We start from the raw sequence: 13,548 nt of genomic DNA, 5'->3' as shown, positions 1-13,548 counted from the left end.
CTGAAACATAAACTTGTTCATGGTATTATTAAATTTTATTATTAAAAGTGTTTATTTTGAATTATTACTGTATCATTAGTGAAAACTACCAAAAGTCAATTTAATTGGGTACTAAAAGAGACGGAAACTAAAAGTAACACTGAAATTAAATGAAAGCAAAACTAAAAAGTAGTAATTTTCATAAGATAAAAATGAAATTACTTAAAGGTGAAATATGTAAGATTTTTTGTTATATAAAAACATATGGTTTATTTTTATGTAATCCATTCTCTTACCCAGTTTATTGTTCATTAACTATTCTTAGTATGCCATAAAGTGTAAAGAGGCCAAGTAAACAAAGTGTAAACCTCCCAGGCATCATCTAAACTTTGAGAGTGGTCCACACAGATCTGTCATTCTCTAACTAATAGAGTGCAACATTTGGGTTCCGGAAGTAAAAAACGATAACATATAAACCTTTAAAGAAAGCCTTACTGTGAGGTTGTTAATCCATGGTTTTTGCGTCCCCTAAAGCCGTCAGCCCACGTTATTTAAGCTTATTTTTAAAATAATCCTGTTTAACAGTGGAATTCCTGGTGGAAAAACAACTACATTATCCATGATGCTGTACAGAATATTACATCAATCAGAGAGTCGAAAAAAGCAACATGCTCCAAAATAGCTCTTTAGCTCTTTCCACCCACTCCCACTGCGAATGACGTAATCTCACTACACTCTCAAAATACTTAAATGTTTGTATATAAATGCATATTTTGCAATAAACTTAAAATATATTGTTTTATACATATAATTAACATTTGTAAATGAGTAGTTTTATATTTCTCCATCATTTTTAATTCTATTATGCTGTTCACAATGCTTCATGGGAGGCTCTTTAGCTGGTGTGGGCTCATGACTGACACGTTACATGGGAAAATATACTGAGCTTTGGGTACAGTAGTGCAAGCCAAATTTCATTGCATTTAGACTGTCAGAGATTAAACAGCCATGTCATGAACACATTAAAGCGATGGGTTTGGATGGTTTTATTTTGAGTGAAGCTCACATTCGCTCTAGACAGAGTGTTCGTCTACTCAGTTGCTTGCTCATGACATTTAGCAACACAGCTAAAAATATGAATATTTATTGTAAAATATGCTACTTTTACCTGTTCCGCCAGGTGCCACTAGTGTTGCAGAAATTACATACTTTACCTTTTAAGCAAAATAAAAGCTATTTATGCACCATTAAAACTACCTAAAACAAAATTGCATAGGAAAATGATAATGTCTGAGCCATAATAACCCTGGTGTAAAATGGCATATGTGTGATCTGATAGGCCCACAGAGGATTTAGAGGGTGACGTGTTTGATGATGGAGAATGTAGTGAGGTTGAAGAGGATGAGGAGTTCTACCACGATGAGTGCCAGTGGGAACAGGAGGAAGAGCCAGTTAAACCTGGACCAACAACAGTCATAACGGAAAAGGTGACAGCCATGATTCATTTACACAGCAAAAACTTTCTTATTGTTTTTATGGGAGATTATTTTGTACCTTTCCAATGAGACTTGCTGACATCCTCTCTTTGCCTCATAAGGTGAATAAGGAGACAAGTATGGATGGACTCCCCCATTCTGCTTCTGTAGTTCGGCCTAAGGAACGACGACATGATGTTCATCAGCAAAACCCTTTTATGCGAGGAAACACCATCATCCGGTCCAAGACATTTTCCCCTGGACCTCAAAGCCAGTATATCTGCAGGGTGAGAACATAGATACACACACAAATGTATTTAAATATTGAAATTATTATTAGAGCTCAAAATTTTCACAACTTTTTACCAATGCCCACATTCATCAAATCTCCAGATCAACCGCAGCGACAGTGACAGCTCTACCCTTTCTAAGAAATCTCCATTTGTCCGGAACGCTTCTGAGAGACGCAGTGTTCGAATGAAGAAGGTAACAGAGAGTATTAATATTACACATTTACATCCACTCATTTGGAAAAATCGTACTATTTTAAAATTTGCCATGATTCAAAACCACTTACCTTGATTGCTCAGTTTGGTCCTCATTGTCCTTTAATAGCTTCAGTGGCCTATTTGAAACAAAATTTCAACTGGATAAACATGCTTCAACCATCTCAAATAGGACCCCAATCATAAGAATTGTGCAGTTAATCTCAAGAGAACATGAGAATTAGAATCAGATTCCATTTAGGGATCCCATTGGATTTTTCTTAGGAAACTGCATGCATTTCACTAACCCTAAAGCTAAACACTTTCCTTAGAAAGAGGAGTTTAAGCTTGTTAGCAGTAGTTTAATATTTAATACCGACATTTCTGTGCTGACCTGAGGTCAGTGTTAATGAAGCACAGTTTCGGAGTGAAGAAATGGGTTTGCTGAGCCACTCCACAGGGCCTTAAATAGTCTGGAAAGGTCAGGTTTGCTCTCACTGTGCCTTAGGGGAGACATTACATTGAGTCTTTTAAAGCTGTGTCATAGTGAGAGTGTAACTTTGATTTGCTTAATGAGGACTGTACAGAGAGCTTCAATGATTTATAGTACAGGCTTTTAAAGTCCCCTAAAAGGGAGTAAAGTGCCATCCCCTTTTAAAGCTGTAATGTAAAAATATAGCATCCTAGAATTGTGAGGTAAATGGTGGTGTGGTGTAGGGGTTAAAGATGTAGGTTTTGTTATAAACGGTCTTAAGTAGGAGTTCATTTTTTTTTTTTTTTTTGCAAATGTGTAAATGATTACAGATGTTAGCAAGCATGAAATTAAAGCATGATGAGTTAACTAGACTGGTTAGTAGACTAAACTAATTTCTAACTGCTCTCCATGTTCATTTTGTTAATTGCACATGCAAACATGTTTTTGCAAATGTTCATAAAATGTTGTAGGAACTGCACTTAGTTCCACAGACTCTTCAATTAAAAAAATATATGATTTTGAAATATATGAAATACATGAAATTATATATATATATATATATATATATATATATATATATATATATATATATATATATATATATATATAATATTTATTATTATTATTCAGTACTAAAGTACATGCATTTTGTATGATCTCTTATTTTGTTAAAGTTATTCACATTTTCACAGATTCTGCAAGTGGTTCACATACTTTTTCTTGCAAATGTGTATATATATATATATATATATATATATATATATATATATATATATATATATATATATATATATATATATATATATATATATATATATATACAGTACAGTCCAAAAGTTTGGAACCACTAAGATTTTTAATGTTTTTAAAAGAAATTTCGTCTGCTCACCAAGGCTACATTTATTTAATTAAAAATACAGTAAAAACAGTAATATTGTGAAATATTATTACAATTTAAAATAACTGTTTTCTATTTGAATATATTTGACAAAGTAATTTATTCCTGTGATGGCAAAGCTGAATTTTCAGCATCATTACTCCAGTCTTCAGTGTCACATGATCCTTCAGAAATCATTCTAATATGCTGATCTGCTGCTCATGAAACATTTAATGTGTACAATTGTACAAAATATTTGTGTACAATATTTTTTTTCAGGATTATTTGATGAATAGAAAGTTCAAAAGAACAGTGTTTATCTGAAATCTAATCTTTTGTAACATTATAAATGTCTTTACTGCCAATTTTGATTGATTTAATGCATCCTTGCTGAATAAAAGTATTCATTTCTTTAATTTCTTTTCAAAAAAATAAAAATTCTTACTGACCCCAAACTTTTGAACGGTAGTGTATAATGCTACAGAAGCTTTGTATTTCAGATAAATGCTGTTCTTTTGAACTTTCTATTCATCAAGGAATCCTGAAAAAAAAAGTACACAACTGTTTTCAACATTGAAAATAATCATAAATGTTTATTGAGCAGCAAATCAGCATATTAGAATGATTTCTGAAGGATCATGTGACACTGAAGACTGGAGTAACGATGCTGAAAATTCAGCTTTGCATCACAGGAATAAATTACTTTGTCAAATATATTTAAAAAGTACACAGTTATTTTAAATTGTAATAATATTTCACAATATTACTGTTTTTTACTGTATTTTTAATTAAATAAATGTAGCCTTGGTGAGCAGACGAAACTTCTTTTAAAAACATTAAAAATCTTAGTGGTTCCAAACTTTTGGACTGTACTGTATATAAGTGAGTGAGTGTGTGTGTGTGTGTGTGTGTGTGTGTGTGTGTGTGTGTGTGTGTGTGTGTGTGTGTGTGTGTGTGTGTGTGTGTTAGTGTGCAAATTGTAGACAACTGCACTTACTCTTTTGCACACACATGCCAAAACACATGCAATTAACTTAAATCAATAAGAAATTAAAATGTGAACTACAAACTAATTGTTCAGAGAAAAGAAAAAAAAAAACTCTCACAAAACTGTAAGATTTTGAAGAAGAATTTGCATTAGTGCTCACAGATGTTCCAACAACAACAAACAATATTTATCTACATATATTTTTTACTAAAACATTTCAAAGCATGTAAAATGCTGTGCATGGATTGTTGATGTGATCGGTAAACTGCTCGGTAAACATAAACTGCTTAGACTAGTTTTTTTTTTAAAGTTTGTCATCTCATTTTTTTTTTTTTTTTTAAATTTTTAAAAGTTAGACTGATTGCCTCTTGTCAAACTAGTTCTTAAAAGGATAGTTCGCCCAAAAATGAAAATTCTGTCATTAATTACTCACCCTCATGTCATTCCAAACCCGTAAAACTTTCGCCCATTTCGGAACACAAATGAAGATCTTTTTGATGAAATCTGAGAGCTTTCTGTCCCTCCATGGACAGCCTATGCAATTGACACTTTGACGCTTCAAAAAGTTCATAAAGAGATCGTAAAACTAATTAAACTAATGTATTGAGCGGTTTAGTCCAAATTTTCTGAAGAGACATTGATCAACTCACACATCATTTGTGGTAAACTGAAGCTCAAGTATGCTCGCTTGACATGCAATAACCAATGAGATTCGTTCTCGTGTTACGCAGCATTTTTGAGCTTCCGCAAGAGGTTTGTTCTCACGTGAACATGAATGAAAGCCTAAATTAAATCTGTTCATCATAAAAAGCGATTAAGTCTTTTTAAAAAATTGGACTAAACCGCTAAATTCATATGGATTAGTTTTAAAATCTCTTTATGAACTTTTTGAAGCATCAAAATCTCAATTGCATTGGTTGTCAATGAAGGAAATGAAGGGACAGAAAGCTCTCAGATTTCATCAAAAAGATCTTAATTTGCGTTCCGAAGATAAACTAAAGTCTTACAGGTTTGGAACGACGTGAGGGTGAGTAATTAATGACAATTTTTGGGTGAACTAACCCTTTAAGACAGTCTTAACATTAAAGGCTAAGTTCAAGTAACTGGCCCTTGATGACACAACAGTACTATTGAATGAGTTTTCACCTCTCTGTTCTCTCTCACACACACAGCCACCCATGCAGGTCAAAGGTCTGGACGGGCTTCTGCGCACTTCTCTGGATCTGGAGCTAGACTTGCAAGTCACTCGCACACGGCACAGCCGATTAAATGAGGAACTGCGTGTGCTGCGGGAGCTAAAGGAGCAGTTGGAGAACGCCCGACAGCAGGGCCAGCACGTCCTCCCCACATGGGTACAGGAGGATGAGCGCTTTCGTTGCTGCTCAAACATGCTGAGAGACAAGTCAGTCCCATTACCTACAGAACAAATACACAAACGACTTGTCATTCTGTCCAGCATCTGATTTTGAGTTGCCACTCTCTCCTCAGACCCAGGAAGAGCAGCTACAAGAACAGAGGGTAGAGAAGATGATGCGAGCAGCAGCCAAGGATGTGCACAAGATCCGTGGACAGAGCCTCAAGGAGGTCCCTGGGGTCCAGTCCTTTAGGTGGGCATTTTTGCTACTAGGGGTGTAATGGTTCACAAAAATTTTTGAGATGATAAAGCACATGAGATGTGCTTTATATTAAGCACTTAAAACTAAATCATAAACGTACATGGCTTGCCCTACCATCATATGCACGTGTTGTTTAAAGCGTTTGAGACATGTTTTCCTTAGCGCACAACTTACACATTAAGGGCCCTATAATACACCCGGTGCAATGCGACGCAAGGCGCAGCGCAAGTGTGTTTGCTAGTTTGCGTCCGGCGCCGTTCGCGTTTTCCCGTTCAGCGCCACGTCCTTAAATTAGTAAATGCATTTGCGCCAGTTAGTGCACCCACGGGCGTGCTGGTCGAAAAAAGTGCATTGCTATTTTAAGGAGCTGAAATTAGACTGCGCCGTAGACCAACTCAAACCTGGTCTAAAGTCTAAAGTCAATGGCGCAATATTTTTTTGTTAGAGCGCGTTGACTTTGCTTATTACACACAGGGATGCGCATCACACAAACATGCCAAATATTAAAAACAAAAGGATTACAGTGTAAAAGAATATTATTGTGTAGGCTACATAAATATAAAAATGTAACTTCGTTTAACTTCTAACTAAACGTTTAACTTCACGCACGAGCAGATCGGTTTCTTCGCTTGAAAAGCGTTCAGCTTTTACACCAACAAATTCCGCCATGTAAATAGCAATCCGCCATGGCGCGAGCGCATCTCGCTCTTAAAGGGAATGGGAGATGACACTCTGATTGGTTTATTGAACGTTACGCCCATTACTCATTAAGAGAATAGGGACAACCCATTTCAAAAATGCGCCCCGGCGCACGGACCGTTTTTCCGTCGTTAAAATAGCAAAAGTGGATTTGGACACGCCCTGAGTGCACCTGCGCCGTGCGCTTTACACTTTGCGTTTAGATCGTTAAAATAGGGCCCTAAGTCTGTATACTTACCTGTAAATTTTACAAATTCACGCAAGTATTTCCATTTCACATAAAGGATTATCCTGACAGCATGCAAGTCTATGTTTAACTTCACAGACTAGAATGAATGAGTAGATGGAGCGGATTAGAATGGGAGCCCAATAATTCTAACCTTATTCTAAAATATTTTGCTGACACATTTTGCATTCAAGAGTGTAAGCACTTCAAATCTCTTCCCCCAATTACAACTAAACTGCAGTGTGTTGCTGCCGGTTGCAGCAATATTGAAAGACTTTTTTTTTTATTTAAAGACAGACATAATTCAGTAAACCACTTTTTAATTTAATATGAAAAAAGAAACATGGTATGTTTCCCCCCCCGCTGCACTAAAAACATACTGAACCGTGACTTCAAAACCAAAGTACGTACTGAATCTTCATTTTTGTGTACCTTACACCCCTAATTGCTACCTATCCAAGCCACTGTTTCTGAACTGATCCTAAACATCTTAGGTTATTGGTGGGGGAAATGGATGAATTCTAAAACCTACTGAGCTGCCTTGTTGTCTACTGCCTACATAGGCAACTACCTTCTAAAGGCCAGATTTATTAACAGCACAAACCCTCTTTTGGCGTTAAAAACTACTGTCAGGATTTACTAAAGATGTGCAATGAAAAATTAGAGCTGAAAAGGCGTGGACGCAGTTATTTTGCAGCTGAACGTATTGCATATGAATTTGTAGGAGTTTCCCTTTCAGATGCACAGGCTGCGTCTGTGTTCTTTAATTTGCGCGTCGTCAGTAGGTCACTCGCAGAACTTTTCAATCCCATCGGTGCTTTTTTAAATTGCACTTGTGCGCTTATTTGCCCCGTTTACTAAATCTGGCCCTAAGTCTGGCCCTTCCGCTTCCGAGAACCTGGAAATGTGAAAAAGGCTTCATAAACATAAAAATACATGACACACAAATATTGGGGTAAAATAATCAGTTTTCAAAGACTTTGAACCATTTTCTGTTTATTTGTGATTCATTGCAATGCATTATGGAATTGCCTTCTCTTTGAAGGATATATGTGATGCTACCTTAAAGTCTGCCCAAAATGAACACATCTGGAGTGCATCTTTAAAATTCTTTCATAGGCAGTTCACTGGGATTTGGAACAAAGCTAATATCAAGTAAAGCCTTATATCTGACACCATCCTGTTTCAAGCTCTGCTTATTGTCTGCTGTAACCTCTCTTAGAGAAAAGATGGCCTTCTTCACCAGAGCGAAGATAAACGTTCCTGACCTACCAGCCGACGACGTGTAGAAGATATCCTTCTTAACTGCTTCTGTTTCCATGGAGACAAAACTGACATCTTGCGGTATTATGAAGAATGAAGAATGGTGTGACAGGAAAATGTATGTTGGGCAGGAAAAATGTCATTTTAAAACACTGGGTTTTAACTCTCAACTGAAATTGTATAGATCCGTGTTTTTTTTTTTTTTTTTTTTTTTTTTTTAGATAGATTTATTTTTTAAATTTCACCATGTTCTGTTACTAATAAGAGTATGTCAGTATCTGTTCTAGGTATTTTAGTGGTCATTCAAAAACAACAGTGCGTCTTTGAAACGAGTGTGAAACTTGCTGCTCTGCTATCGGGCAGGACTGCTTACTGTAACTCTTGAAGATGTGAATACAGATACTTATGGTACTACTTCTGTTCATAGCACAAGGGTTCAGGACTCGAACTTTATGACAAAATGAACGGGCATAAATCCTGCTATTCCAGTCACGTCCCTCTAGAAACAAGCACATCTGTCCACATTTATGTTCGACAGTCTCAAGATTTTTGCAAATGTGTAAATGGTTACAGATGTTAGGAAGCATGAAACTAAAGCATGATGAGTTAAATAGACCGGTTAGTAGACTAAATCGATTGCTAACTGCTCTCCGTGTTCGTTTTGTTAATTGCACATGCAAACAAGACACGTTAGTGCAAATGTTCGTAAAATGATGTAGAAACTGCACTTAGTTCCACAGACTCTCAGGTAGAATATCAGATAGTTCATGCACTTTAATAGGAAAAGGCATTGAAATAGAGAATAAAGCAAAAAAGCACATTGTGAACGCAAAGATCGTACTATCCCATTAAAGTGAAACCAGCTCTTGTTGCATCTTTGGAAACTTTCAAGCATCTTTTTGGGTTTTATTAACTTTCCATGCTGGTTTCTACAGTGGCCTGTTGTAATAGTATTTCATTTCTACTGATATGGACCTCTTCTAATCTAAAAATACCCCTCACGTTCTTCAACAGATTAGCTTTGTATGTGACTAATAAGCTTCAAAACAAAAACGTTAGCATCATTTTATTTACGTCCAACCCAAATATATTTTTATTGCTACCTACAAGTAGAGGAGCATTTAGAGTGTTGAATCTCACAAAAATGTATCATATTTCACACCATAAACAAATGAAGATGAGTTCTATTTTGCATAAGATTTACATAACACCATTAAAATTACTTATCATGTGGGATTAATTTGATGACAGTTAAGTGCATTTTCCCCAAAATTCTTATGACTGCAATGTGAAGGAAAAAAATATATTTTTTTAATATATACACACACACAGTACTGTGTTGTTTTAATGACCATCCATATTTTTTTTTTCTCTTATTAATATACAAACAGAAAATACCTGAGATATGTACAAAAAAAAAAATCTGAACAAAATGGCTTCTTTAAGCAAAAATCAGTATTTTACTGTGACCTCCTGGACTTATTCCAGTTTCTCAAAGAGACTCTGAAACTTCTCATCAGATTTTGAAAGTTTTCTTGGCCTTCCAGTCCTTTTCCATTCCATTTAGGATTTAAAGGTGCAGTGTGTAAATTTTCGCGGCATCTAGCGGTGAGGTTGCGAACTGCAACCAATGGCGTTCACCCCTCCCTTTTGAAGCACATAGAGAAGCTACAGTGGCCGTCTGGCCGACACAAGACAGATGTCGCTGCTTCTAATAATCCAGACGATGGCTACTACTACTACAACTACTACTTCATGGGTATTCAACGTAGCTACGATGCAAGCTACATTTTAAAATACAAACAATTTAGAAGAAGAACAACATAGTGACGAAACGCGCTCTGTAGAGCAGTAATAGAAATATACGTAGGTGTATATAGAAAAAGCTCATTCTAAGGTAATAAAAACATAAAGGTTCATTATGTAAGGTCTTACCACTGAAAACATAGTTATGCATATTATATTGCATTTCTGTCAATAGATCCTCCCAAATTTTACACATAGCACCTTTAAGAGAGTCAGGTTCCTGCTCAAGTATAAGGGGAGGTCACTAGATAATTTGTATATTTTTTTCTCAGATTTTTTTTTGTTTATTTATATATATATATATATATATATATATATATATATATATATATATATATATATATATATATATCATTACTTTTATTATCAAATTTGATTTTTTTTTTTAACTCCTTACTTTTGTAGTGAGACAGAAAACTTGTTTATTTTTGCATTACAGTACACTAGATTTGGGGAGAATTGCCATGAAAATTTAGTCCAAATCCAAAAATTAAAAAATTCTGTAATTTCTTATTTTATTTATTTATTTATTATTATTATTTCCAAAAATATGACCCACACGTTTATGAAAAATACTATTGAAATCTGGAACTGTATCTTTACCGAGGCAAATAAACAGCTACACATCTAGGGCACTGAAAGCTGTGAAGGCACACAGTTGACAATTCCCAGTTCTCCCTGTAAACACTTAATAATGTATCGCACGCCACTGCAGAGATCCGTTTGGAGACTCCTCATACGGAGGGAGTCACTTGTGATTTGCATTATGTAAATGAGCACTCCCTCTATGCTAATCTAATATTGATTTTCACTAAACTCTTCATATACATGCTAAATATTCAGTCAAATCTTTTTCTGAAGTATCTCGATAGTATATGACTATGAATGTTACTACCGTGTCATTAAAATCCCTTTTCAACGCAACGATAGCTTTGAATCACAGGCCAAGATGTAGCACTTTTTAAAAAAAGCCCCAATTCATGCGACCCTTTATTTGATGCTGATTTACGTTATTTTTTACACAGTTTTGTCTTAATTTAACCAGTTATGGATGGCATTACCAGTCCGATTTCATTGATTTTGCTCACATTTAAAATGTTACGTGAAATTCTACAGTTGTGCTCTCAACATGTTTTTGTATTTGCTCAGTTTCCCTCCTGGAACGCCTCATATTATTAACTATGTACAACTGTGTTCTTAATTAGATCCTCCTATACTTCATTATGCCTTTGTTCCTCAAGGAAGTATTGATTGTACTGTCATTTACTCAAACCCAGATAATGTCCTTTGAATTGTAGTAGCAACGTCATAACACGTATAGATATCACAATGTCCGAAACTAGCGTGGAATCTGGTACGGATGATTCAGTACCCATCATCTGCAATGTACATGTGCATGTGGCCTAGTCTCTTGCTCCACTTAGTGGCGTACAGACAGAACTGAACTTGTATTTCCTTGTAGCACTCATTCTGAAACCGTAATTTCTTCTCCATTGTAATTTCACCTAAAAAATTTTAGGAGATGGAGTTTGCATATTTATTTTGACCCCAGCGCACTGTAAACGACATTAAAGACCCAACTGAATCATGCTGTCCCAAAGCTTTTAGCCACATATCTTATTCAAATAGAAGCATCATATAGCTTTCACCTTAAAGCCATTGTACTCGGTTGTTTTGTCTTCTGCAGCACATTTTCTTGTAGATCCTGTAGTTTAACCTAGTTTATTAGAGTACAACCTTTCCTTTGGCTTTGTTTCAGCTTTTTTAATGTTATTATTTTCGCTGTTTAGATCCAGTTAAGACAGTACACCGCCAAACTTATACATCCCAGCTCAGTTTATTAAGCTGCTGCGTGATGTATATTTCTCACATTGGCATTTTTAATTAAGGTACTTTTTTATTATTATTTTTACCAGAGCTTTTCAGATTTACAGTTTTTACCAATTTACGGTTATTTAATTGTGATGGAAACAGTATATCCCCTTTAAATGTGTACTGTTTACCTGGAAACACTACAGCTGAGCTTATTCTGAGAGTAGTCGAACAAGAGAGAATGTCTTATGTTTTCACTGGTCGTACAGTATGCTTACCGTTCACAGTATGTGTTGGAGAGAGAATTGTCTTGATTGATTAGGTGCTCTTCAACTATCAAATCTGAGGTTCATAAGGACATAATATTTGGCTTTTTTTATTTTTTATTTGGATGCTTGGTCCAGTCATGCCTAAATCATGTAATACTTGCTTAAAATAATCAAAAGGAAAAAAAAAAAAATCTGTCAGTATCTGATGCTGGTAGTCATGAATGATTCATTTGTTTATTGTTCACAGTAGGACTTTTATTCTGAAAACTCCAGTGCATTTTTTTTTCTTGTATTAATGATGAAAAAAAAAAAAAACCCTGATCTGATCACAGTGATGGTTGGAGAAGTACAGCTTGTATTTATTGCACTTTTGTGATTTGGGTGTGCTCTCTTTCTTTTTCTTGTGAGACTTTTGAAAGCTGTGAATTTTATCATCGACACTGTACTGTCAACCAGAATTGTAAATATATCACCAGCACAAGAGTATGTTTTGTAGTTTCACAACAAATATAAAAAGTTCCTTTCTTCTAATCTTTATAATGTTTTGTGTGTGTTGGTATTTATTTTGTCACATTTAGAATAGATTTACCTGTATTGAGATTGAGTCCAATCAGATTTCACTCAGTTTTCTTCTTATTCCAACTATTATGTGCAGTTACGGAGTCATTCCACGAAACCGGTATGATTTGAGTCCCTCTGACCTTTTATCTAATGGGTCACCAAAAATATTTTTAAAAGCTTTTTGTATGAATTGAAATGTCTCCTTTAATAATGTTTAAAAACATGACATACATTTTATCTTCATATTATAAATTATTTAGTTTTTTTCCAGTTGATACCACCTATTTTGTCATGTCCCTCAAGACCTTCTATGAAAGTATACTTGGGATATGAATAATAAAATGAGAAAAAAGTCCATTCATTTTGCCAAACCCATAAATATCCATCTGTGCTTTTTTTACTGGTAAAGTAAATTCATGATTATTCATTAAAATCACATTATTTAGTTCCGTACCTCAGTAACCCCTCAACCCCGTTACACAAACCATTCTCCCCCTATAAAAATAATGAACTGATACTTATGTGACATCATTAATAGGAAGTGACATCATAGAAGTCTTCTGAACAACACTGTGAGCAGACACGGGCAAGTTACCACCTTCTTTAATAATTATAACTAAATTATGTTGTGAAATTGTGTTTGTCAAGCTTAACGACTCAACCCCGTTACATCAATTAAAGATAGAAAACTATTACTTGTGAAAATTATCTTTGTTATTTCAACATTATTCATGATTTCTTAATATCATGCATGTCCATTTATTCACTAGATTTAGAGCAGTGGCCAACGCCGTCACACCTACATTTTTATTATTATTTTTTTTAAGTTTATGACTAACGTTAGTTGAATTCTGTTCAGAGCAATCATAAGAATACTGATTTTAGTTCAAATTCTGAAGTTAAGCCTTTAATAAAAATAAAAAATGATGAGGTTGCTGTCACAAAAAGTGCCCATTTTATAATATAAGTGTGAGATTTTATATAACTTTTATATTTGCAATTACTGAATTAGTGTGA

General features: G+C 34.9%; 1 protein-coding gene across 1 annotated transcript in view; it reads left to right on the top strand.

The window, feature by feature from the left end:
- The window catches only part of wwc1 (WW and C2 domain containing 1), a 53,748-nt gene extending 41,238 nt beyond the window's left edge, over nt 1-12,510 (top strand). The window contains 7 exon segments of the mRNA XM_048165871.1: nt 1,319-1,466; nt 1,577-1,741; nt 1,848-1,940; nt 5,452-5,650; nt 5,653-5,681; nt 5,768-5,886; nt 8,043-12,510. Of these exon segments, the coding sequence (XP_048021828.1) occupies nt 1,319-1,466; nt 1,577-1,741; nt 1,848-1,940; nt 5,452-5,650; nt 5,653-5,681; nt 5,768-5,886; nt 8,043-8,109 (820 nt within the window). The 3' untranslated portion in view covers nt 8,110-12,510.
- Nucleotides 12,511-13,548: the final 1,038 nt, after the last annotated feature.

The sequence above is a fragment of the Megalobrama amblycephala genome, linkage group LG18, assembly GCF_018812025.1.
Source record: "Megalobrama amblycephala isolate DHTTF-2021 linkage group LG18, ASM1881202v1, whole genome shotgun sequence".
In the NCBI taxonomy this organism is placed as follows: domain Eukaryota; kingdom Metazoa; phylum Chordata; class Actinopteri; order Cypriniformes; family Xenocyprididae; genus Megalobrama; species Megalobrama amblycephala.
Note: the sequence above shows the minus strand (reverse complement) of the source record. Positions and strands in the feature narration are given on the sequence as shown.